The sequence below is a fragment of the Cyanistes caeruleus genome, chromosome 4 (genome assembly GCF_971803275.1).
Source record: "Cyanistes caeruleus chromosome 4, bCyaCae1.hap1.1, whole genome shotgun sequence".
NCBI classification, from domain to species: Eukaryota; Metazoa; Chordata; class Aves; order Passeriformes; family Paridae; genus Cyanistes; species Cyanistes caeruleus.
The window spans coordinates 12,750,002-12,775,083 of NC_141704.1; the positions used below are offsets into that span (position 1 = coordinate 12,750,002).

Here is a 25,082-nt window from a genome sequence, read left to right on the forward strand (position 1 = left end):
CTTTGCTGAAGGGGAAACATCTGCTATTTCCCCACCCCTATTTGTAATTTTTTTTTCCCTCTACAATACCTGAACATGTGGATATTATATTGACTGATGTCTGAACCATAAAGAAGATAAACATCTCAAACTGCCAAGAGATTTTTAAACATAAATCTTTCTGAAGTTTAATCCCACAGTTTTAGTGCAATTTGGAAACCACTTTAGAACCTCTCTCCTGTCACAAAGCTTTCCTCAACCTCTTTGCCACTGGAAATATCACTGTACCTGTACATTTCTCATATGCCATGAAGAAGTGATGACCAAGAGAATCTCTGTTTCTTATTGATTGATTTTACACGCTCAGGTATTCTTCTTGTCATCTTTGACAAGTGTGCCTTCTGTAAGTGACTACTGCTTGGTGTGCTGATAGGCTTTGAGATGAAACATGACATCAGGTTGGGAAGGAGATTTAGCCAGCAATACACTTCTGTACTGGCTCTTTCTCCTTTAAATGTACTGAACCCCCTGCTTTCTGCAGTCCTACTATTAAAACTGTTTTATACAGAAACATGCACTAATGCCAACATTTATTCTTTACTAATTTATGCATCTTCTTAACACTAAGAATAACTAATCATAGCATTAAACAGAACATTTTCTTACATTTGTTCTTGTTTAGCCTGGTTTAGTTCTTATATAGCACCTTTGCACTTTTTATACTCTCCACTGCAGTTTGATGAGGTTACATGGAGGCAAGATGGTCACAGGAACAAGTGCTCAATGACTTAGACAGTCTTCTTCATACTACACACATTGGACCTCTACTCATCCAGCCATTCCCTGGCAAGTGGTACCTGCTGCAGGTTCCCTTTCCCTGCTGAAGAGATCAGTTACTTCCACAGCTCCTGAGGTTTCTGATCTAACAGTGTCCTGTCAGTTTTCAGAAAGTCTCATGAACACTAATAGCTTATTTTATTTCAATTTTCTAATTGAAAAAGGTACTAAACACTTCTAGTTAGTTCAACAAGTCAGCAGTGGCTAGCTGAGCATGGACATTGGTGCTACGTTTACAGTGGTGTGGGATCACCTACTTACCTCAAATTCCACAGCTAATGCACATCAGATACATAACACATTGGGCATTTATGATTGTGTGAAGAACACTTTTTTCACAAGACAAGAGATCTTTGTAAGGTTGGTGGCAAATAAAACCCAAGAAATGAGGAAATCTTTGCTTAAGCAAGGAGGTTTTGCCTATGGGTTGGGGGACTTTGGGAATGACCATATTCTGACATGACTGGATACTGGAAGAAAAGATTATAAACATTAGTTGGACAAACCACACGAGAAAATTCTCATGGTGGGTGGTTTCCCAAGAAAATGACAAAGATGGGACATGGTCCCATTCCTACACTCTCAGCAGAGAAATCCTTCTTTGTTCTGTGTATCTTCTGTTCACATAAGCATGTGTCCTGTCCTGTTAATTTCTCCTCTCTCTGTCCCTTTCCCACTTCAGCATTGAAGAATTGAAAACAATCCCCTGTTTTCTTTCAGTCACCAAATTTTGATATAGGTCAGGAACTGTGGTGCTGTAACTTTTCTTTTACAAAGAGCCTTATCCCAACCTTCCCTTTCTCTTCTCTCTGCAGCTCCAAACACTCTTGTAGTCACTCCTCCCCTGTTTCAGAGCCTCCAAAGAAACAGATGGCTGCTGGGAAGGATGTGTCTTATAATGCATTTGAAGGAGCAGGCAGTCACTCTCAAAATCATACAGTGCCCTTGTGCAAAATAGTTATGAGATGTGAGGTCTCTCCCAGCAATGAAGTGACACACAGGCTCTGCTGGGACTCATAAAATTGGACACACAGAGAGGATATAAACTGCTTAGCTGTGCACTTGGATGGTACATCTCTGCCAGAGCTGCACATGCCAGAAGGGCAATCAGGAGGGGTGGGAAAATATTAATTGCTTCCAAGCCAGTGTTATGTAGGATTTGGGAAGAAAAGCCAAGGGGAAAACACAAACACTTCTCTTTTCATCTGTACAAATAATGGCTTCAGAAACGATTAGAGTGGCTGGGTGTAAGTGGCCCCATGGCACGGCCCTGCTGGGGTGTCTGTGCACACGAGGCAGCTGCTCCGCACAGACCGAGCAGAGCTGGAAATACTGCTCCAGCACTCACTGCAATTGGTTGTGGTAAAGATGGGATTTTAGCAGCTGCCAGGGGAAAAACACAATTTTAGGGTGGATGGCAACAACTGTTAATAATTCCTGATTTTACTCCCACCAGACAATCAAATGAGAATGAGCTTTCTGCCACTAAGTGGGTCTTCACTGGAGGCAGGGCTACTGCAGAAATTCTATGTGTTGTAAAGCTCATGGTACCTCATTATGGTTTTCTTTTATTTGTGCTCCACTTCTGTTTAGCACTGCTGAAAATGCTGGCTTTCTGCTATTACAGGAAAATCTGTCTCAGGACTGTGGTGAGTTTTGGGGCACCCACTTCTCTGCACTGATTCACCAAGCAAGGTGGTGAAATTTATTCCAGAGGGATGAAATCCAAATCCTGGGCACAAAAGGAACAGAAGACTGGGGGCTCTTTTAATCTGAAATTTTTCTGTTGAGACTTCTATAAGCAAGGATGAATTTAAAGTTGAGAGCAATGGATAAATAAATTATGGAGGCTCCCAACAGACAAGCCCTCAGTGAGTTATGAGGCATCTGCAGGGAAATAATGCCTCTTCTCATTTCTTTCCACTCAAGTCCATTTAACACACTGCTGCTAAAGCAATCTACCTTGGCAGCTATTCTGCAACCCATTAAGAGTCCTTGATCTGTTCATACCCGTAAAGAAAGAGGGGATTTTATGTTGTAGTACTGCAGGTCCTTAATACTTGTAGACCAGAAAAAACATTTAAAGAGCTGATACAAAAGGAACAAAAGGAGCAAAAATTGTAGGTGCACATTGAAAACTATTAAAATGTGTATGTACAAAATAAAAATATCCATAAAATTCTGTAAACTACAGCATTTTTACATAAGATGGTTAAACTATGAAAGACCTGCACAGATGGAAAGTTGTGATAGTCCTTAATAAAAAGGAGAATGAAGTCAAATGTCACAGAATGAATGTATTAACTAATAAACTAGGTAAGTGCTAAAATGCTCATCAAGGATTTATTTGAACAAGATAAACTAACCCAGTAAAATATTTCCATGTCTTGTATGAATTAAAACAATAAAGTTAGTTATATTTATGAAATAGGATTGAAATAAATAGAAAACTCAGAAACAATCACATAAAAAAAGGAGGCTCCAACCTTCAAAACCTCAGATGTGTTTATCTGGGTATTATATACTGTATATATACTCACTATATAGAATAGAATCAGTTTTGTACTAAGAGAGATGTGCAACTTCCTCTTCTGGGACATTGTACACGTATATTATCTATCTTTATGATCACTGTGGTGGTAAAATTATTAATATTTAAGATTCAGAGGTCTGTCTAAGAGTTATCTTTGCTAAAAGAACACTCCTTTTGACTAAAAGCCAACAGTCCATCACTGTTTCCAACTTCCCTCTTCTGAGCTAAGAGAGCACTAAGGGGTCACTCCTATAGGCTCCCCCAGTCGTCTCTCCATACTGTCCTGTTACTTACTGTTGGACAACTTAGTACTGTGGCAGTGACTTAAGGAGTCCACCCCTCACAGGGATTGATACTTAACTTTATTAACATTGAAGTGATTATTTTTCCTCAACTTTTCCCTTGTTTTCTGAACCAGTGCATGGGTTTGGTCTCTGCAATCACTTGGCAGAGAATGGGGGAGCAGAGGGAGAGATGGTGTCTGAGAGCTCTCCCACTAGGGTCATAAAGCTGCTGCCTGACCTGTCCCAAGGTGTACTTGCCTTATTATGTATGGGAAGGTTGAGATTCTTCTATAGCATTTATTGGTTAAAGAATGATAGCATCTTGTGCTGGCTGTTTCAGATACAGGCTGTGATAACATGAATGACCCTACTCACGAATCCCAAAACCCTCCAAACCCTAGCAATTTGGTATATATATAGAGCAATCATATATATATATATATGTATATGTATATAGAGAGAGCAATGAACTTGCTCTATAGAACTGAGAAGTGTTTTCCTTCTTATGCAATACAAAACTTTTGAAAAAGTGCCTTCCACAAAAAAAATGAAAAAAAAAAATCAACCTCAAACACTTTCATCACATGGAAATTAGACAGAGGTATTTATTTCCAGATGGGGTTTTTGGGAGGGTTTTCTTATAAATTTTTTAATTATTTGGAAACACTTAATTTCAGTTTGGAAGGAATTATTGCTATAGTTAGCTTCACCAAAAACATGTACAACATGAATTAAAATAAAAATTGAAACAACAAAGTTTAATTATTGAAATTCTTCTCCTTTTTGATGAAAAGCTGTGTTTTCAGGAAACCAAAATCTTCATTTATAAATACCCACTGAGCTCAGCTCTAGTCCTACTATTTTTGGATTAGTTAAAAATTTGAAATCAACAAGAACTTGTCACCCACTTCAAAGTGCTTAGAATTTCCCAGTCACTCATTAATAAATTAATTAATAAACCAAAATATTTAGGTCCTAATGAAACAAACCCACACTTGAGTTTATACTTCATTTCATTCAATAAATATAATGCTTTCATTTGTTCAAATGCATATAAAGGAGTGCAGAAACTCACCACATGGTAGGATTCAATTCTTGCTGATGGTAAGAGTCAAAGTCATCTCGTAGGATAATGCTGTCACTGTGCATTTCAGCTGCAAAGAAAACACAACAGTATATGAAAAAAAAAAATCCAGTGCAATCATCTCATGCTTTCTAAATGTTGTCTTACCTAGAGTTAAAGTAATAAATTGTAAAATACATTTTAGATTTCTAAAAATCTGCATTTTAGGTTATGCTACCTATGAAAGCCAGGGTTTTTAGTTACAGGTTTTTTGCTTAATATGAATCATAGTGCCACAGAAAATTAAGAAGTGCCCCCATCATGAAAGCATGATGGCTATGGAAAGATGGAGTCATCAAGTACACACTAAATCTTTTAAGAACTTTTGTTCCAAATTGTTGGTTTTCAGAATGTTTAAAAAAAATCCTTCCAAATCCAGATTTTGCAAACATGGGCACAAGAATGAATGGATGAGAAGTCCTAATGAGTTTATTGCAGCTCTTGTAGTCAGGAGATTCATTTTGACAACTCATAAGCAAAAATCCATGAGTTCATTGGAATTTCTCTGCTGGTATCAGCAGACATGGCAGTAAAAGTCAGTTTATCTAAGGAACATAAATTGTGATTTATGTTATGCAAATATTCCTCACCACTGTTCTGCAGACTTTGGACTCCAATACTCCACCTAGATTTACTGTCTCATTTATGCATGATGACCAGTAAACTCAAAGTCCCAAAACTTTGGCACCTGTGATTGTATTAGACAGACTCTTCTCTACAAATAGTTCCACTAAATGAATGAAGAAACTGTCACCTGCCATTAAAACTGAGGAAGAATGCCAGAATCTGTCCTGGACAAACCAAATTGCAGCACAAGCGTTGGTGGGTGCAAGGCTGGAGAGCAGGAGCAGCAGTGCCTGGCTCCAGGGTCCACCTTGGAGGTGCACTGGGACAAGATCTTCCTCACAGTAACCCTGCTCTGGTGTGAGGTGCTGTCTCACACTGAAGGTTATGGGTCATAGAATCAGAGAACGGTTTGGGTTGAAAGGGACCTTGAAGATCATCTGATTCTAACATCTCTGACATGGGCAGGGACACCTCCCATTATGCCAGATTGGTCAAAATCACATCCAGCATGGCCTTCAACACTTCCAGGAATGGGTAATCCACAGCTTCTCTGGAAACCTATTGCAGTGTCTGACAACCTTCACAGTAAAGACTTTCTTCATGACATCTAATCTAAACATGCGCTTTTTCATTTTAAAGCCCTTTATTTCTCCTTGTTCTATTTCTACAAGCCCTTGAAAAAATTCCTCTCCAGCTTTCTTGCATCCCCTTAAAGTACTGGACAGTGCTCTAGTGTCTCACTGAAGCCTTCCCTTCTCCAGGCAGAGCAATCCCAACTCTTCCAGCCTGTTTTCATAGCAGGGGTGCTCCAGTCCTGGTTCTCTTGCAAACAGATGCTCTAATACATAACGAGGAGCAAAAGGTCTGCAGCATGATATACTCACACTGCAAGGATTTAAAGGCAATAGGGAGCAGTAAAAATCACAATGAAGAAACAACTGATCAGAATTAGACAGAATTCAATCCATTTTATATGAACCTCATTTTAATTTGAATTCCTCAGACCTAGTTTCTTTTGACATCACAGATTTTTTTATTATAATAAAGTCAGTGATTCTGAGTTTAAGTAGTGAGAATGACTTCTGAAAAATCACCTACCTAGGTGAGGACGTACTGGAGCTTCTGTCGGGGCTGTGGAAAACAAAGATACACAGTGCATGAATATCTTCTGTGATCAGGACTCAACTGCAGCATTAAAATCAACTCAGCTTAAAACAAATTGTACAGTATACAATTAAATCAGCTATCCCAGTATTTAATTGTGAAAAACATGATAGACCCCAAAAGCTGCAAAAATATAATAGGAAAACAAAAATAATTATTCTCTTAATTAAAATAAGCATCAAAATAAGTGAAGGTCAGTACCGGTTTTATGGTAAAGTAAAAAGATAAATTCTAGTCTAGAATTATGAGATAGTGTTAAAAATAATTTGTATTAAGAGTCAATACCTCAAGGACTGACAAACAGAAAGGAAATTAGACTCAATAACAGAAGTAGTCTAGGAGAGGCAAAAAATGTCATACTTTGATCTTTTATACTGCACTGAGCAACATTTTACTGGGAATATTATTGGGGGAAGTAATCCAAATATTCCTATGACAATAAGTAACAGATTACCTCTGCAAACCATGATATCAAGCATTTATATCAAAGCATGTTTTTGTAGGCAATGCTGATCAATTCCCCAGTGGGTCTCTGCCTCCCAAGAAACACCAGAATGTTGTAAGGACACACTGCATGGGGGGCACATGGGAAATGGCACCAGTTCATTAAGTAACCTTCTACCAACACTTTGCAACAGGAGTCTTGGTGTAGCATTATACAAATGGAACCAGACTGTACCTGAAAGGGCACAGCTACATAAAAATGTATGTGTATGGGCAAGTCTAGAAACTGGCTACACAGTGTGTGAGATCCCCCGTGGCAGCTACTACACCCATAGCCTTGCTCGATCTTAAATCCAAAGCAGGTTACATCTCCTTCATGAAGGGTGCAAATAACCATTTTTTTGTCTATCAGTACCTCAGCCATGGATCTATATTTCCAGCTGTCTTTTGGACTTTGACAAAGTAAAACCAGCAAAAAGGAGAATTTTGGAAGGCAGTATTTGTTTGATGATTTTGTGTTTTTTGTTGGGCACTGACCTAAATTGTAGCAGTACTCCTGATTTCTTCAGCATATTTGCAATAAAATACTGAAGTACTGCAATTTCTGTCATAACATCTGACAAATTAAAAATAGATTAAAAATAAACATAAAAATGAAAGCAGCAATCTGTGTAGAGCTCTCACATGTAGTTATCTGAATAGAAAGTCCAATACAAATCTCAAGAATTTTGCTTTTCTCTTCCTGCTTAGTCCTTAAATACTGGGTTTGCAAGGATGCATTTCTGTAATGAAATTGCAACATTTCATGGAGAAGTAGGTGATGAAGACCGAGCAGTCAACAAATGAGGTATCTGCAGACCAGAAAATGATGGCAAGCAATCTGGATTTACCACAGACAGAAATCTTTGATCAAACAGACTTAGCAAGTAGAGGAGTGACACGTTTCACACCATCCACTAACCACACAAATATACACATATATGTGTGTATAGATGTATCTCTCCCCTAACCTAATGGACATCTATACATAGATATGTATACACAAACACACATATGTATGTACATGCATACATATTTACATAGGCATATATAGGTATGGACATATGCATATGTAAGGGGTGTGTATGCATGTGTATACACACAGAACACTGAAAGCCACCACTGAAAACTTTATTGCAGCTGAGAGAAAAGACCTTCTTAAGAGTCTGTTGCTGTTTCAGAAATCTGAAATATTTTTTCATTTTCATGGCTAACTTGGTCCATTTTGTATACAAGAAATTCACCCATACTGCTTTGTCTTCCCTAGCAAAAATGCCAGTAATGACTCTAGCAATGGCAAAGACCTCTCATCATGCTGGTACAAAATCTGGAGAAATACAACTCTTGCATGTTAAGTGTGGCCCTGTGTCCAGAATAGTGCTGGACTGCACTGGTGAACCCTGCAGTGAAAAAGACTGCATTTGTCCTTTGCAGCCCCAGGTACTGTTTTTCTCCATGGGAATGTGTACATTTCATAAACCTTTTAAAAATTATTTGCACAAAGAAATGGAATGGACTGGATTAACTGAATTATTTCCCAGACCGAGCAACACAATCTGTTCTGTATTTTTCCTGCAGGAAAAGAAGAACATTATGGCATGGGATTTGTAATACTCCTCTTCTGAGAGGCTGTTTAAAATGAAACCTCTGTCCCTGATGTTCTGAATGCCCCCTTCTCAGTAGTTCCAGAGCAGTACTGAGGGGAGATCTGCTGTGAACACAGGGGTGGCTGAGAGCCATCCTGCCAGGGCTCACCCACGAGGAGCACCGTCATGCCAGGGCACATCATGGGCAGACTCATCAGCTGCCCAAGCAAATTTCACTGGCCTTTGAAAGTAACCCAAGTGAAAGAGACCACCTTCTCCAAGGAGAGCAGTTCAGACCTCCAAATGAAAGCGAAGGACTGTGTGATCATTCACACTAGGTTGTTTGGCATGGCTCTTTGGAAGAGGCTTTCTGTGGAAAGGGCTCCAGCCAAGGATACACACAGTCATGAATGACACTTCCTGAAGTTAGTATCCAAAATTTCAGCATTCAGAAGAAAGGTACAGGTATAGCACAAACTTGGCATCTTTACATTTGCAAACTCTTTTGACTTCACCATTATTTAATAAACCTGGCTGTTCACGTGATTCAAAAACACAGACTTGGGATCTGAGATCTTTTCCTGAAATGGCTCCTCCCCCATATGCATAGTACATTGGAAAACAAAACTGCTTGCAGATGGAATGAAAGGAAGGAAATTGTGCAGGTACATACTAATGCCACTGATCAATCATTTAAAAATTAAGAGGTGGAACCAAGCAAACACTTCATGTTAAACAAAAAGGTTGTTGTTACAAGTACAGACTTTATGCTGGAGAGAGGTTACATTCCCTAAATCTTTACAGAATCTAAGAAGCCCAAGTATTTTTGCCTCAGGTATTCTGATTGTAATTCAAATTCCTGAGCTGAATATGACAAAAGACTGTGAAGGTACCACTTAATGAGTGATAAACATAGACTTTATTCTCTCTATAAATAATTTCTGTATTACATTTTATATTTCATTGCAAAACAGCAATGTGTTGATCTTCAAGGGTTGTATTTAAGGCTCGCAAATAATAGAAATTCAAAACATAACACAAAACTAAATGTAGTTGCTTAAAAATATTTTCAGATCTGCCTTTCTAATCAATTTATAGAACTACTTACTTAAAAATAACATGGATTTTTCCATAAGCCATACAGTGTGGCTAAAGTCAAATGGAGTTTTTTTGTACAATATGACAAAGCTAAAAGAAATTATACAGTGTAGAGTAGCCATACAATGTAAAAATATACATTTATAATTTAAAAGGAATTATACAATACTTCAGACTGAGAGGGAAAGACTACCTCCGTTCATATTTTAAACCATTATTCACTTTGTTAGATGTTCCTTAGGCACATGGTTGGATGGTTTTAAATTTAAAATCATTATTTATGTGGCTCCAAAATGCATCTTAGCTTGAATGAGAATGTCATACCTTTTTAAAAAGTAAAGTAAATGAATTTATTATTTGATTTTTAACTAGCAACCTTAGTATATACAGAGCTTTACAAGAGATGAATTGTACTGAGCAAAGAATGGAAGCAGAGCTCAACTGAGGTCACCATCTAAGAGGCCTCAGCAAATACAATATGAGAAAAAGTAAGGAAATGTAGAGTGCTTGCCTTGTCTTACAAGACAATCTCTTTGGCAAGAAAAAGCAGAGAAGAAAGCATGCAATACAAAGTGCTTCAGAGAGAGAAAGGCCACAGTCAAACTGGAAGCATGAGAATCTTGAGGAAGCTAATGGGGAATTCAAAAGTCAATGGGGACATTGTGGGGCTTTGTGTCAATGGGATGAGGGAGAATGAAGGCATCTTTTGGAGTAAAAGGTTAAATTTGTCTGCAGATGAAGTAAGGCCACTGAAAGGTTAAGCCAATTTAAATAAGACCCTTTTGGTTAAACTGGAAGGGGGGAAATACGAAAGAATTTCATATTTCGGGAATGTCATCTTCTAGAAACTGGAATGTGAAGAGGAAAGAAACAATTTTTTTGTGATCTTGTTGTCAGTGAAAAAATAAGAAACAAAATCAGTAAAAATTGTAATAGTCAACTGCTAAGTAACACCAGTCTCCATTCAGATAAAAAGAGCAAACATAAAGCAAATTAAACACAAGTCCCAGAAAGATCCATTTGTACTATTGACACCCATATTCCATAGAGTTCTAGGGTCAAGACTGTGTAGAGGTATAGGTAAAAAATGCAGCATAAGAAAATATTACTAAAACCCACTAAAAAATATACCTTCTTTTTTTTTTTTTTTTTTTTTCTCAGAACCATGAAGTTTGTGTATTTTTTAATAAAAATGGGAAGTGAATTACAGTAACACAAATGTCCACATGCTCCCAGACAAACACAGTGCTCAGAGTTCTACAGCCAGTGGTCATCAGCTGTTGCTCATCAATTCATGACAAATGAGGTGTGGAGAGAGGTATTTTCTGTTCTGCAGATTATGAAGTCTAATCTCCTTGTCATTAGCAGCCAGATGAGGATAAAAAAGGAAATAAATGCTTTCATTTAGACTCCCTCCAATACTTTCTCTCTACTGGTAAACGAAGTTGCAATTGAATGATAGAGGCTGAGCATCCCCTAGAGACAGTCAATTCGTTAAATATATGGTTTATTAAATATACTTTTACTGACAAGAATATCATCAGCTATTATGATCCTTATTTATCCTTAAAAGGATTTACAAGACACCTAATTTTTCTAGCTTACAGTTTTTGTTTGTTTGGGTTTTTTCCTGTTTGTGCTAGATTCTATGATAATTCTTTGATAAAATTTCTATGATAATTTTTATGTCCCCTTTCTTCAATACAATTATCATAAAATTTAAAGCTTACATCAGCTCTCAAACATCTCCCTGGCTTCCTAAAATATGTATTATATTCTGAACACAGAGCTTTTTAAGCAATTATTTTACTTTTCCTACTATCTTTACTTCCCCTATGGCATCATTTCTTACTCCATTTACATTATACATATGGCATTGCCATCCCTTAACACTACCCTTTATCATCCTCTAATTCTCTTCAAAATACAAAAAACCACTTTCACTGCACAAATTCCATTAACTCTACTAGGATTTATTAATGCACATCTGAGGGTAGAAAGCCACAGTGAACATGATTTTTGAGATTCCTTGCTACTTTCACATCTTCATGTATATCCTTTTTACTAGACATTAGGAAGTCTGATATCACCTCTAGTGAACATCCTTATTAAGAAGGTGTCCCATAATAAATCTATGAAGTTGCCCTGCGGTTTTATTTTTCTTTACTTAATATGTCTTATCATTCAGTGCACTATTTCAGTATAGCAACGTTTAGGGCTAGAAACAGACCTCATTTATGTCAATCTACCTTGCTGTTTTGCATATATATTAATATGATATTTGCATCTAAATAAATTCACTAATTCTTCCTGAAAGAATCCTTTGTTTACATTAGTGGTGTTGATGAAAATGGAATAAATGAAGTACGGTCTACTTCAAAGAAAGCCTCTTTTCTTTGAATAAGAAAATTAATTCTAATAGTATCAGGATGGTAATAGTATGCAGTGGTTAGAGACTAAATGCAATGTACATTGTGCTGAAGAAATAAGAACCAAAAGGCAGAGGAGAGCCTGGTGCTGGAAGGGGTGAGAGCAAGGGTAATGGCAATGCAGTGGTTGAATATCCAAGTCAAGGAAGCTGTGTCTGAGCTAGGAAACTAAGGGGAGAGAAGCCATGTGAGGATTAAAATGTGGGAGAAGAGCCATGAGAACAACTGAGAAGCTTGCACCTCAGTATTGCAGTCTCTGAGCACTGCTGCAGTTGTCACATGCTGTCCACAGCTCACAGACCAGCACCTCTGGGTGACCCTTGCCTAAGCCAAACCTAATGGTTGCAGAGGTACTGCTGTGACAATACATATTTTGGGGATGATAAGTCCAGGATGTGTCTGAAGTGACTGTGTATAAAGCAAAGAGAATTGCTGGGAAGATCATGGGAAACACTAAGGATGTGAGAAGGATGGGAAACATGAGGATGTGAGAGACTGTGACAAGTTGGGGAAGCTGAAGGCCCTTTCAGGGAGCTGGTGCAGATGTGGCTATCAGTGGCTGGAAGGAAGGAGGAGGCAGCAAAGGGACTGTCACAGCCCAGCAGCCTGTGGGACATCAGCATCCTTCATTCTCTGCATATAACCAATATCCAAATTCTATTTTTAACTTGTTCTGCAGAGTTCCTCTGAACTCAGGGACAGCACAGAGTAACATAAGGACTTACTGTTCTAACCAACATAAGTGTTGCTAAAATGTTGATCTGAGGTTAGTTTATGCTCCAAAATTGCAGAACTGTAAAGCAGAGAGGAGTGAAAGAATAAAAGATTCTTTTGTCAGCTCTCCCACTAAGATCTCAGTGAACAGAATGTCTGAAGAAGGATTGTCAAGTCTGAATAGATGGATATCTACCCACTTGTCTCTGCTTACCAAGGTATTTTCTTCTAGCAGGGAGAAATCTTGTTGCTTGCCCATATTCTCCTTGCCCAAGTTGCCAGTCACTGACACTCATGTATTTCCATTCAGCTTGCTTGTGCATAGCTTTCACCATCCTGGTGACTCCCAGCTCTTTGTCACTGCCATCAATATGACTCCTACTTCCCTCTCCCTTCCTTACCTATTCTGGCTGCCCCAGACTGTCTTTGGCTGTGGCGTGCTCATTCTGTAGTTACACCTTGGAGAATTTAATCTGTTTATGAGGTTTTTTTGTCACTTTATGCTGGTTACTCTGCATATTTATTTTTCCACTCTTGACTCACATCCATCCAGCAAGCAGCCTGTGTGAGATATCCTCCCCATCCTCCTCAGCACATCCCAAAGAGTGATCCTGCCAACCCTTCTATTCCAGCTCCCCATCCACCAGCCACTGAAACACTACACTTTCACACTCCCATTACAGGTGCACAATTACCTCCTGTTAATTTTTCCAGATGCTCTTCCTTCCCCACAGCAAAAATGTGGCTGGCTCAATCACTTTCCATCCAGATCACCAGAACATTCTCTTCTCATTGCCAGAAATGTTACACGTTTCAAATTCCTCCAAAGTATAATCAACATCCTACTCTGCTTGCTGGCACTTTTTCACCTCTCTGAATCCCTCTTATTACTTCCATTAAACTACAACAGAACTGTAAACTTCAATATTGAAGTTGACAGTTGAAATATTTTTCCCTCATTATCACAGAGCTACTATTGATACCTTATAGGAATAACTCAATTTATGGCCCTGAAATAATATTCAATTACTTTTTATTGCAAAAGCCGTATTCCAAAACTCCTGGGAAAAAAAACCCCAACCTTATAGCTCTAATGCTTCTAAGGGATGTGTTTTGTGGGATTTTCTCTTGTGTGTTAATTTGACAACATGTTTCCCATTTTAAAATCTTTATTTTAAATCATTTGGCCCATGTTTCACTGTTGCTTTTCACATGGAAATATAACTGGAATTTTGCCCATATAACTGGAAATTCCTTTCTTTCCTGTACTGAAAATGATGGATACCTTCTCTAATTCTCACTATCTTTATGAAGCAGGTTCAAAGCAAAGTACTGTTTGTTGACAACAGATGAAGACAGGACATTTATTTTTTAGGTTATTCATCGAAAGGGTAAGCTGTGAAAACAATTAGATTTTTGAAGTTTGTGTAAGTCAAACACTTAGTTTAGCTATAAAAATGATCAAATGTATGTGACAGACAAAAATTCAATGGCCTACTTTCACAAATGGGAAGGCAGATTTTTCATGAGGACATGTGTGAACTGGATAGTAAACAAAGCTTTTGCTGCAGCCATATTACTTAAAGCTAATACAGTGAGGGTTAAAACTCGGCTTGTGGTTCTGACAGAAAAGAAATGTTGGCTATTACAGGCTGATTTCATGTACATAATGCTACTTAGAGTTTTGTGTGTTCCCCAACATCTAGCAGAGAGGAAAGGTGGGATTCCTGGATAGACAATGGGAAGTATGAAGCCAAATAAACTCAGTTTCAAGAATGTAAATAAGATCCTGATACGAGGTTTTCTACAGAATAGCTTTCGTGAAGAGTAATTTTGACATGCAGGTACAATGGAAAACCACATTTGCCACACACTTTTAGAATTATGGTGACTCTTACCTCCCTGTTCACACAGCTGTTGTGCTAAGGCATCCTTGAATATAACTTGGCCCCTATGAGTAGCTGTAGCCCTGTAAACACAAAAAGAACAATAAATCATATAAACTTATTTATACATGTACATGTATATCTTTATGCATATCTTTATGCATGACTAATCAAATCAGAAGTCCCATTCTGCTTTCTTTCTGTGTTCTTCTTTTTGTACTCTTCTAAATTTATAGAATAATTTAAAGTTTGTTTGTGCATAGCAAAAGAAAAAAGATGTCTGGATTGGTAATAAAAATTACTGGCATGTAATGAAGGACATCTTTGACATATATCTGTAGCTGTGCATGGAATTTTTATATTTGAGGCCTCAAAAGTTTTGTCTAAAGAATAATTACTTCCCATTGGTGACCCACATCTAGAAGACCTCTAGAATGTACCACAAAACTTGTCATTCTGTTTCCTGATGATCAGGTAGAAATATAACACAATGTGATTTGTTTTTCTCTTGCAGAGCTCCCATGCTAGCAGTAATAATTTTATTTTCTTTCCAGTTGCTCATTTAATCTCTCTTTTCCAAGTGCAGTACTTCACAACATCAGTTTTATCTCAGAAATTTCAAAACCTTTCAGTATTTGCAAGTGTTGTATTTGAAGTCTGATTTCTTTCAGCCAAAGTTCTCCCAATATATGTCTAGACTCATATACAGTCTTCATACACGTTCTTTAGCCTTTCTCTAATTAATATTAACGAAATCAGTATAGATCCCTGTGAAGTCCTTGAAATGGCCTCTCAGTTCAACAGTAAGATGTTGAAAGCTACTTTATGAGTGCAGTTTCTCAGTCAGCAGTGTGCTCTCTCTAATGGATCATGCCTAGCTTGCTTATAAAATGTCAGAAAAGACCAGAAAGGAATGGTGTGAAAATGAAAGTCAAAATACATCATCTTTTTCTTGGCTACTAGGCCAGCTACCCTGAAGAGGAAGAAGAATGAAAGTAACACATCTAATACTAAATTTTTCCGATGCAGTGGATCCTCAGGGTAAAACCCATCTTCAAACTGTCGGAGTACAAATATGAGTAAACAAAAGCTTCTCTGGGATCTACTTTGCTTTCTGTGCATGTAGGAAAGCTCTATTTACACCAATGTGTGTGTACTGAGATGCAAAGCTATGCTCACCTGATGCTCCTAGGGCTCTTAGACACTCTCTTCCTCTGCCTGAGGAAGGAGAGCTGTGTTGTCTTTTCCATCTTGGACTTCCAGAAGCAGATGTAAAGCTGGAGCCTTGCCTCACCTGGCAGTGACAGTATTTTGGCCACAGTCCCAGGATCATATTACCAGTGTGATGTTTTGCTTGCACTCCCTACCATGTGTCCCACTGAAACTATTTTAGGATTTTCAGTACTTTCACAAAATACAGCAGAACTTCATGCTATAGCTCTACATTATCATTTCTATATCTGCTGGCAAGACCAGTGACCATGCTAAGTACAGAGTAAAACAAAATACACTGCTGCAGCACATAAAGGCAAGAGAGCTGAGGCTTTAAGTCTCACATAAAAATATGAATGAAAGTATTTATTAAGCTCTGTTGTGATGAACATGCATGAAACTATGACTACTACATAAATTTCTGCAATATACCACATAGGTGTATTCAGTCATGCAAGTCGGACTTGGACCAAATAATCTCCAAAATTAAATGTGCCCAGATTTCTTTGGAAGGACCAGATAGGGTGGCTTCTTCTGGCAGTGAAATGGCAGGGCATCCTACAGGCAGCTTTGTGGCCAATGCAGCATCAACAGACACGTTTTGCACACATGTTTCAGTGTGGGAATTTCATGTATTGAGCTTCCCTGGCTCAACATACAAGAAAAAGCCACACCTAAGGAGCAGAAGGTATTTTGTACAACAATTCTATCCCCCAAGCTGTCAGCAGAAGAGAGGCCTCTTTGCAGACAGTGGGAAAGAAAACTTTTATTAGCAGTGGACCAGGACCTCAGAGATGCTGTTTATGCAACAGCCCAGGATATAATTCAGAATGTACACAATGATGGCAACCAGAGCACTCCTTTATGAGGCAGAGAAGAGCAAACTCTTGGAACACAGACCACATGCAGAGGAGAGCTTGAGTATGTGTCTGAATGCAAACAAATACCAAGTAATACCAAAAATACCAAACTCTGTACTGTTTACTGGATCTCTGCATGCGTGTGAGAAAATGGGGATTTGGGCAGAGAGCCAGCAACCAGTTGAATGATCGGCATCTTTCTGTGTCTGTCATCCCTTGCTTGATAATGCAGACTAGGAGCCAATTATTGCTGTTCCATAGCAGGAGAGACCTGCACCCTGGGGACAGGAGTGCTGTGCAGGAGGGGCACTGCTTGCTGCAGTGTGTGCTCACGTCGGATTTGTCTTGCCATGGGCGTAAGTGCCGACAGCGCAGCTACAGAGACTTGTTAAGGGTGTTGCTACTGCCACTTTACCAGTATTATCTGTTCCATTTTCTCTGTATTTATGCTTTATTAATGGAGCAAATGAAAATAATGCAGCATAATTATGCAGGAACTGAGCTGCTTCTAGAAAGAAGTTCAAAATATACCTTTTCTGTACTGAACTTTCTTTGTTGGTGACGGTCCTACCTGACAGGTGAGGTTCATAGAATAGGATCATGAATTTGGATTCTTTTCTTATAAAGACATGTAATATATCCAAACACATTTCAGTTCGCATTCCAGTCTAAAAACTACATAGTATTTGTGATAATTATTGCAAAAATAATACTGGCAATGCCTGAAAGAGAGCTACTAAAGAAAGAAAATTGTTCAACTATAACTCTGGGACTTTGGTTTTGTGGCATATATATAAATCCAGTAACTGAATGATGTGCTTTTTTGTAAAGTTTCTATGATGTCTTAAATGTAGTTAAATATTGCTTAGAGGAAGGGCACTTACTAACTACCATTTGGTGTTGCTCCACACCAGTCTATAGTCCCACTCTGACATTGTCTGCTATTTATTCCCAGCTAAAGGACAATTGACTAATCAGATTTAATGTGCCAGTCAGCCAGAAGGAAAGATGCATGTTCCATATATCCCCAGAGATAATTCCAAGTAGAAATTAATCTTTCTAAGGGGATGAGAAATAAAAGAAAAATGCGAGAGAACAGGAACATCCTGACATGGTGAGAGCTTTGAAAGAAAAACAACTTAGGGGTAATAAGGTTCCCCTTTATATTAACCTCACTCTTCCATTAGCCTAGATGTATTTGTGTGTTTGGGGCTATGCAAGATGGGGATGAACTGCTTAGAGAGGAAAAAAGAGGTCTGAATACAAAAAGACTATATCAGGTGCCAAGGCTCACTGGCAGTTCAAGGCATTGCTCACTGGGTTTCAAGGCAGCCTCATACTTCAATTACAGCAATTTTTAGAAGAATTTTTGCTTCCTAAACCACAACTATTTGAATTGAAATCAGATGCCAATAAGGACTTCCAGATTATCTGTCACTGGAAAAAAAACCAAAACAAGACTTGCTGATTCTCTACTTAAGCTATTTATAATGCATGTCACCTGTGAAACAGGCTGGAAGTGCCACCCTGCTCAAGTGCCAACACACTGAAAAAAACACTTTTCTAGTTCTGCTCCTCTGAACATAGCCCCAGTAGTATCAATTTGTCTCCTGTGTGGTGGCACAAATCATTCCAGGTGATCTGAGAGGAACACACCCAGAGACACTTCCACATAACAACTTTTATTATATCCTCCCTCCCACCTGCTGCTGACTGGATGCAGCAGGCTGAGCTGTGCATCCAAGAGTAGAGCATCTGGCCTGGGCCTTCCACTGGAGCTCTTCTGTGCTCTGGGGTTCACATGCTTGGTGCTCATTCTGTCCCTACACAGGTGCTTGGCCATCTGCACCTTTCCCTGGGACAAATTCATGTGAGAGGGGGCTTCAAAAAGGCTCAGGTATCCTACAGTGAAATACCTCATCTCATGATGTACCAAAAAGGATTCTACAGGATCAGAGAAAAGGAGGTTATTTCTTACCTGCACTAGCAGAGTTTAACCTTGTGCCAGTTGCTGATGGTTAGTGGCTGCTTCTATCTGAGGAAATTCAGAGTGACATCCACAGCACTGGCTCCAGTAAAATCAGTGACTATATGAAGCTGCAATTGGTCTTCCCCAACCCCACAGCGGTGCCCCCCAAAATCATGTCTGTGATCAGACTGTGCTGCTTCCCCACCACTGTGGGGGACACAGTTGATGAGTTATGAGCCTGGGCTAGAGACAAAAATGATGCATAGCCAAAGACTACTGTTGGCATTTTGTGTTGAAATATCTCATAGTTCACACTGGCTTCACATGGATTGCTAACATTGCATTTTGGAGAGAGAGTTTGGTCTCAGGAGAGCACAGGCAGGAGGCTGCATGGGACTGACACTTGTGTGCTGCCTCTGCTGTCTGGCCCTGCCAGCTCCCTCTGTGGAAAGGACGTGCAGCCACACAGCCCAGAGGTGGATTGTTGCCCTCCTTAAGGAAATAAATGGGTTGATTTTTAATGCATTGTTAAATTTGCATGATCATCTCTTTAGGGTTGTCTTGTTTAACCCACTGCCTTTAAAAAATATATTCTACTCCAATACCACCTGATTAAGCGATCTCTGAATTAAATATCTTGAAAGCACGATGGGGAAGAGGCCTTCTGGAACATGGGGCTGTGTTGTGCACAACCTTTCATGGTGGGACTGTGAACTGTTTTCTTCCAGTGCCCTGCAGAGCTGGTTTATTGACCATTTACTGTGTGGCAGGAGGTAAGGTTAGGCAGGGGTGCGTTTTGGATTGTGTTTCCTACCAGGGATGGAACCTTCAGTGACAATTTCTCCAAAAGCAGTCAGACCAACATGTTAAACCTGCCTGGGAGATGGGGCTGGGGAAATGCACAGAGCACTCGTGGCTGCTGATCCAGAAGGCACTCGGGTGGGAGGCTTCCATCTACTGGTTAAATGCCTCCAAGTTGTTATTTCAGTTTTCACTTGACATGCAAGTTCAGTCTAATTAAAGCAGCAGAAATGAGATCTGTGTGTTCTGAAATACACATTTTGACTCTGCTTTTCTCTCCCTGTCCCCAATGGTTTCCTCACTGAGATGTTATAGAGAAAGTCATCTGTCCTGACCATATTCAGCTGAAATTGTCAGGGAAATTTGGCAAGTAAGATGCAATTACTTATGTAGACATTTGTTCAGGAGACTGGAATTAGCACACTTGCTCTAAAAACCTCAATCAGAGGTGAAAATTCTTCAGGGGGAAAGGACTTATATGGCCAGCAAAGCCAGGGTGTGTGCTAAGAGCAAAGAAAAATAATTTCTTTTGGGGCAACTGTCCTGAGCTGAAGTTTGTGGTTCACATGAATAAATTATGCTCATAACTTACTTCATGGGTGAGCCCTCAGATAGGGTAAATTCAAGAGGAACAAGTGCCACCTGGCTTTGTCTTTTGTCTCTGAGTTTATCTTGGGACTGCACATGTGGGGAAAAATACCCAACCTAAAGGTTGTTTATAAACTGATTTAATAAATAAACAAATAAATTACATTAAAACAAACATTCTCAAATAGAAAATAAATGAGAAGAGCCTACAGAAATTTTGTTCCAGTACCTGAAGCTAAAGATGTAGAGAGACTTTTTACAAGAGCATGTGGTGACAGGACAAGGGGGAATGACTTCAGACTGAAAGAGGGCAGGCTTAAAATAGATATTAGGAAAAAAAATCTTTACTGTGAGAGTGATAAAGCACTGGAACAGGCAGGCCACTCCATGATTCTGTTCTGGATTCTATAATTATAATCCATATTATAGAGGATGGACCTAAGACTACAACACTGCAAACAGAGGGGTGCACAGGTGCCTCCAGCCCCTACACATTATGATTTATAAGAATCCTTTTTTGTTGTCCTAAAGAAAAAACAAAGTTTTGTTTGGTTGCATGGTGCATGTACAAAATCTGAATACAACATAACAAACTATATACCTTATAAAATAGGTAAAAAGTAAGATTGACCATTTTAAACTCTGTATAAACACTTTCATTTTTTATCTTCTGTCTCAGAGAATAAAAATATGTGTTTTTCTTTTAATTCTGTCTAGTTTTATGTGACTGGAATGATTAGAGCTTCTTGCTAACAAAAGCAGATTAGGACAATACTTTCTTCTCAGCTACAGGAAATCCAGCATTTTCATTAGTATTTTGCATTGTGTGATTATAAAGGAAACCAAATTCTATTTTTTCTATACTTGAAATAAAGGGTTATTGCAGTGGCATCTGCCAAGCAGAGAGCTCATATAAATAATAGAACAACCACCCATTGTCTCCCTACTGATGTGGTGCCAACAGCTAGATCCCTGTTTTCCACCTTCTTCAGTCTTTGGGAGAAGACTCTGTTCTTGTTTTAGGCTTTGCAATCTATTGTACTTTATTATTCAGTGGAACATTGATTGGATGAATTTTAGGTTTTTAATGCATTGAATATTTATACCTATTTGAAATCTATATTTAACCATAAGCTAATGAATATATTATATTTTTTTATATAAAAATACTGGTTTTCCTAGATTTTGCTTATGTAGTCTTTTAAAGCCTATATTCAATGAAGATATTATTCAATCACCTAAATTATCCTTCAAGAACAGCAAAACCTTTGTCTTTTCTGGTATGAAAAGTAGAAATGTTGCAGTTACTGCGGATTTTAAAATTCTTGAAATCTCTAAATGATCACAGAGATATTAAATAAATGGGCTTGTATGCTATGTCAATGTATGCTTTACAATGACCCTTTTCTTAACAAAATGTACTAATTAAGTTTGGCAGTGCTGGTCAGCTGGGGGAAGCTCAGCTGCAGAGATGGTCTGGGCTGGAGCACCTACTCTGTGAGGAACAGCTGAGGGAGCAGGGCTCATTCAGCCTGCAGAAGAGATGATTGTGGGGGGACATGGCAGCAGCCACCAAGGGAATTTGTGCAGTTCCTCTCCATCATGGCTGTATTTTAAAACCAGTCTGGGTAAAAGTCCTGAGTAACCTTTGAGCAGGATTTTGCTAAAGACCTCCTGAGATCCCTTCCAGTCTGCATTTAACTGCAGAACCATTATTCCAAGGTTTTGAATATCTGGTAAAAGCAAAGAAATGAAAGCAAGGTTTCCATCTAATCAGATAAATCATCACTTGAGAACTGGTTTTCACAGAACAAAAGAATTAACCAGCTCATTATGTTCAACACTGCATAAATACCGGTGATACTGATTCACCCTAATAATGAGTTCAGGGCTGGGTATTTCAGAGTATCCACCCAGAAAACCAGGAGTTTAAAGGTAGCTGATGCTCTGGGGTTTTCTGATGTGATACATTTTTAAATGAAAGCTCATAATAAATAACATACTCAGCTAACAAAGTGAAAACTTAAAAATATTTAAAATTGAAAAATCTGAAACAGCATATGAGATGCTGGTATGAAAACAATATTAGTTTTAAAACATCCAAAATAATGGGATAAAGGATGATTTTAATGCCATCTTTTCAGTTCACTGCTCTCATGCTATCTGTACTCACTATCCATTTCCTAGTTAGTTTCTCCAGTCTGCTCTATCCTGATTTAGCTGCCCACTGCTCCCAAAGGACATTGCCACTAGCTGTGGATGAGCTGGACCACATGAAAATCTGGAACCTTATTCCCTGTATTTGCTTTACAGCCCCACCAAAGAAATCTTGAACAGCAAAAGTAATTCTCTTTCTTAAAGACATCTAATTTCAATATAAATTACAGATACGTAACTGGTGCGTCCACAATGTGCAAGTCAGCTTGCAAGGGGAGGAAAAAACCTGTCTCTTTAGTCTAATGCTAGAAAATAATACATCAAAAATCAAAATTTCCACAGACCTCACCCCACAGCACATGGGGCAGGTTTCCCTTCCTAAAGCTGCCCCAAACTCTGAAATATTACACTCCTTGTCTAATGTTTCTTTGAACTCTTCTCATCAACCTAAATGTCTTTAGAGGATGGAAAATAAAAGAAATGTGGTACTCTTTCACAGACTGATCAAAATCAAACTAAGAGACAACTTCATACACAGGTTAGTGAAGAATTGTTATTCTTGCTGTGAATATGGTGAACCTCTGGAAAAAATTGCAGGGTCACTAATCATACAAAGGACAGTTATTTCTCCTACATGGTTTTTAATTTTCATCCAGATTTATGGCTTTGAAGAAAGCACATATCCCTGAAGACCCTACTTGCTTACAAATAGAAATAGGCAGGTGAAATATTGCCCTAGGAGAATAATTAATTCCATCAGACACTGAAAAAAAAAGAAAAATCTGTGAAGTATCACAGAAGTCCAGACAAAAGAAGCAGGTGGAATGGCCTCATGTACACAGCACAAGCTGGAGAGACGATGGTGTGGAGCCCTGGCAGGAGCTGGTTGTGCTAGAGAAGGGTAGGAGGTCATTTGGGGACCTTAGAGCTATTGAAGGCAAGACTGAGGTGTAGTGGGAGGGCCCCTGGAAGTACTGTGGTGTGAGTGCTATTGGGATTTACTGTCCAAAGCTGTAGGAAATTTGGATTCCTGGATCCTGCTGCTCACAGTATAGTTTGGTCTTTCTTTAACACAGACTTTTTTCGGAGATGCCCATTAGAGGGCTGTCTTAGGGTTGGTGGGATGCCTAAATCCCATCCAGCCTTTCCCACCTCAACCAGAGGGGTCAAATTTAAAAGAGAAAAATCTGTTCTTTGTGTCCTTCCACAGCAAGTCCTGTGTTCCAGCCCTGCTTTCCAAGCCAGAAACTTTTAGCAGCTCCTAGGGCCGAGCAAACCCTAATTCCCCTTGCAGGGTGCTCAGCATCCCTTGGTGCTTGCTTCCAGCTGTGCTGTGTGGGCTCTGTGAGCCACAGCTGGGGTCAGGACCCACCCTCTGCCCCTGCTGCCAGCTCCAGAACGGATGAATTCAGCTGCTCATGAGTAAAGGGCAGTTTTATCTTCCTCCATCCAGGAAACCATGGCCTGCCCAGTGACTCACTGTCACACCCCAGAGAGCATCATAAGAAAATCCAGTATGGAAGGGACCTCGGGAGGTCTCCAGACCAACCTCCTGCTAAAAGCAGAGTCACCTACACTAACAAAACACAAACAGCTCTGCTATACCTTCTACCACTTTGCCTAGCAGCACACCAAGGCTCACAGTTCTGGTATTTGTGAATGTTTTTGCATAATAAAATAATAATAGGATTATTGAAATGATGTGAAACAAAATCTGAACTTCACCTTGAATTGGTCAGTCACTTGACACAGGCATAAATATGCTGAATTTACAACTCATTGGGACAGCAGCCTCCCATATAATATACTGCTCCAACAATAATGAGTTTGAGTCCATGGTTCTCACTAGGAAACAATCTGATTTGTCTCACTCAGAAACAAATTACCTGCTAAGCTACATTGCTATAATATCTCCTTTAGATACAGTGTGGATAATAATTCTTTAAACCCATTATTAAAAAAGACATCAAAGCCTAAAACCTTTCTCTTAGAGTAAAGCAATAATGAAGAGATTTACAACCCTAGCCTCGAAAGAAACCAGAATAACAGAGAATCCAAACAACAATGTAAGTACTTCCAGGATAGATGGTTGATCTTGCTTTTTTAATACTGACTAATTTTTCCTGAGCACAGATTTGTTTTCAGAAGTCTCTGTCAGAATGAGCACAACACTAGAATGAATCTTTTTAGGAAAATATCCTGTTGATGCTCTGAGATTCTTTAGCACCAACACTGGATTCCTTATGTCCCTGGTGAACAAAAAAATGGTGAAACACAACCAGACTTCAACTCTTCATTTATTTGCTAATGACAGATTCCTATCAAAATGAATACATTGGGAATTCAGTTCAGTAAAGTTGCCAGGAAGGTGAACTTTTCAAATACACACAAATAATTATTGCTTTTTTAACATGAAATATTGCTTGGGAGCTCAAATTCCCCTGTCTGGAATCCCAAATTCTAAGTACTACAGATGAAGGCATTCATTGGAGACTTGCACATCTGCTGCTGTACACAACAGAGTGGTGCTGGAAATTAGAGAAATTCATCTGTAATTTGTGTAGCTAAGAAGTTTATGGTTGATTAATAAAACATCAAACTCAAGCTAACACTTAACGATAAAAGAGGATCTCTTCTCATAACTGATATTCTAATGGGGTTTTCAGAGTGATACAATTTTTAAGATTTTGTGAAAATACCGCATCAAGTAAACAAAAACAAAAAGAAAATATGGGTTTGTTCTTGCAAATCTCTCCTCTTCAGCTGAGGAACTTTATGTAGTAAGTCCACTGCTGCATTTAGTCAAGTTCCC

The 25,082-nt window shown here is 38.9% G+C and overlaps 1 protein-coding gene across 2 annotated transcripts in view; it reads right to left on the bottom strand.

Moving 5' to 3' along the window:
* Positions 1–25,082, bottom strand: part of RELN (reelin) — a 272,198-nt gene that overhangs the window by 148,698 nt on the left and 98,418 nt on the right. For both annotated transcript variants that reach the window (XM_086886679.1, XM_086886680.1), the window contains exons 4-6: positions 14,696–14,766; positions 6,422–6,454; positions 4,709–4,787 (exon numbers count right to left, since the gene is read on the bottom strand). In XM_086886679.1, the coding sequence (XP_086742805.1) occupies positions 4,709–4,787; positions 6,422–6,454; positions 14,696–14,766 (183 nt within the window). The remainder of the gene's footprint in view (positions 1–4,708; positions 4,788–6,421; positions 6,455–14,695; positions 14,767–25,082) is intronic.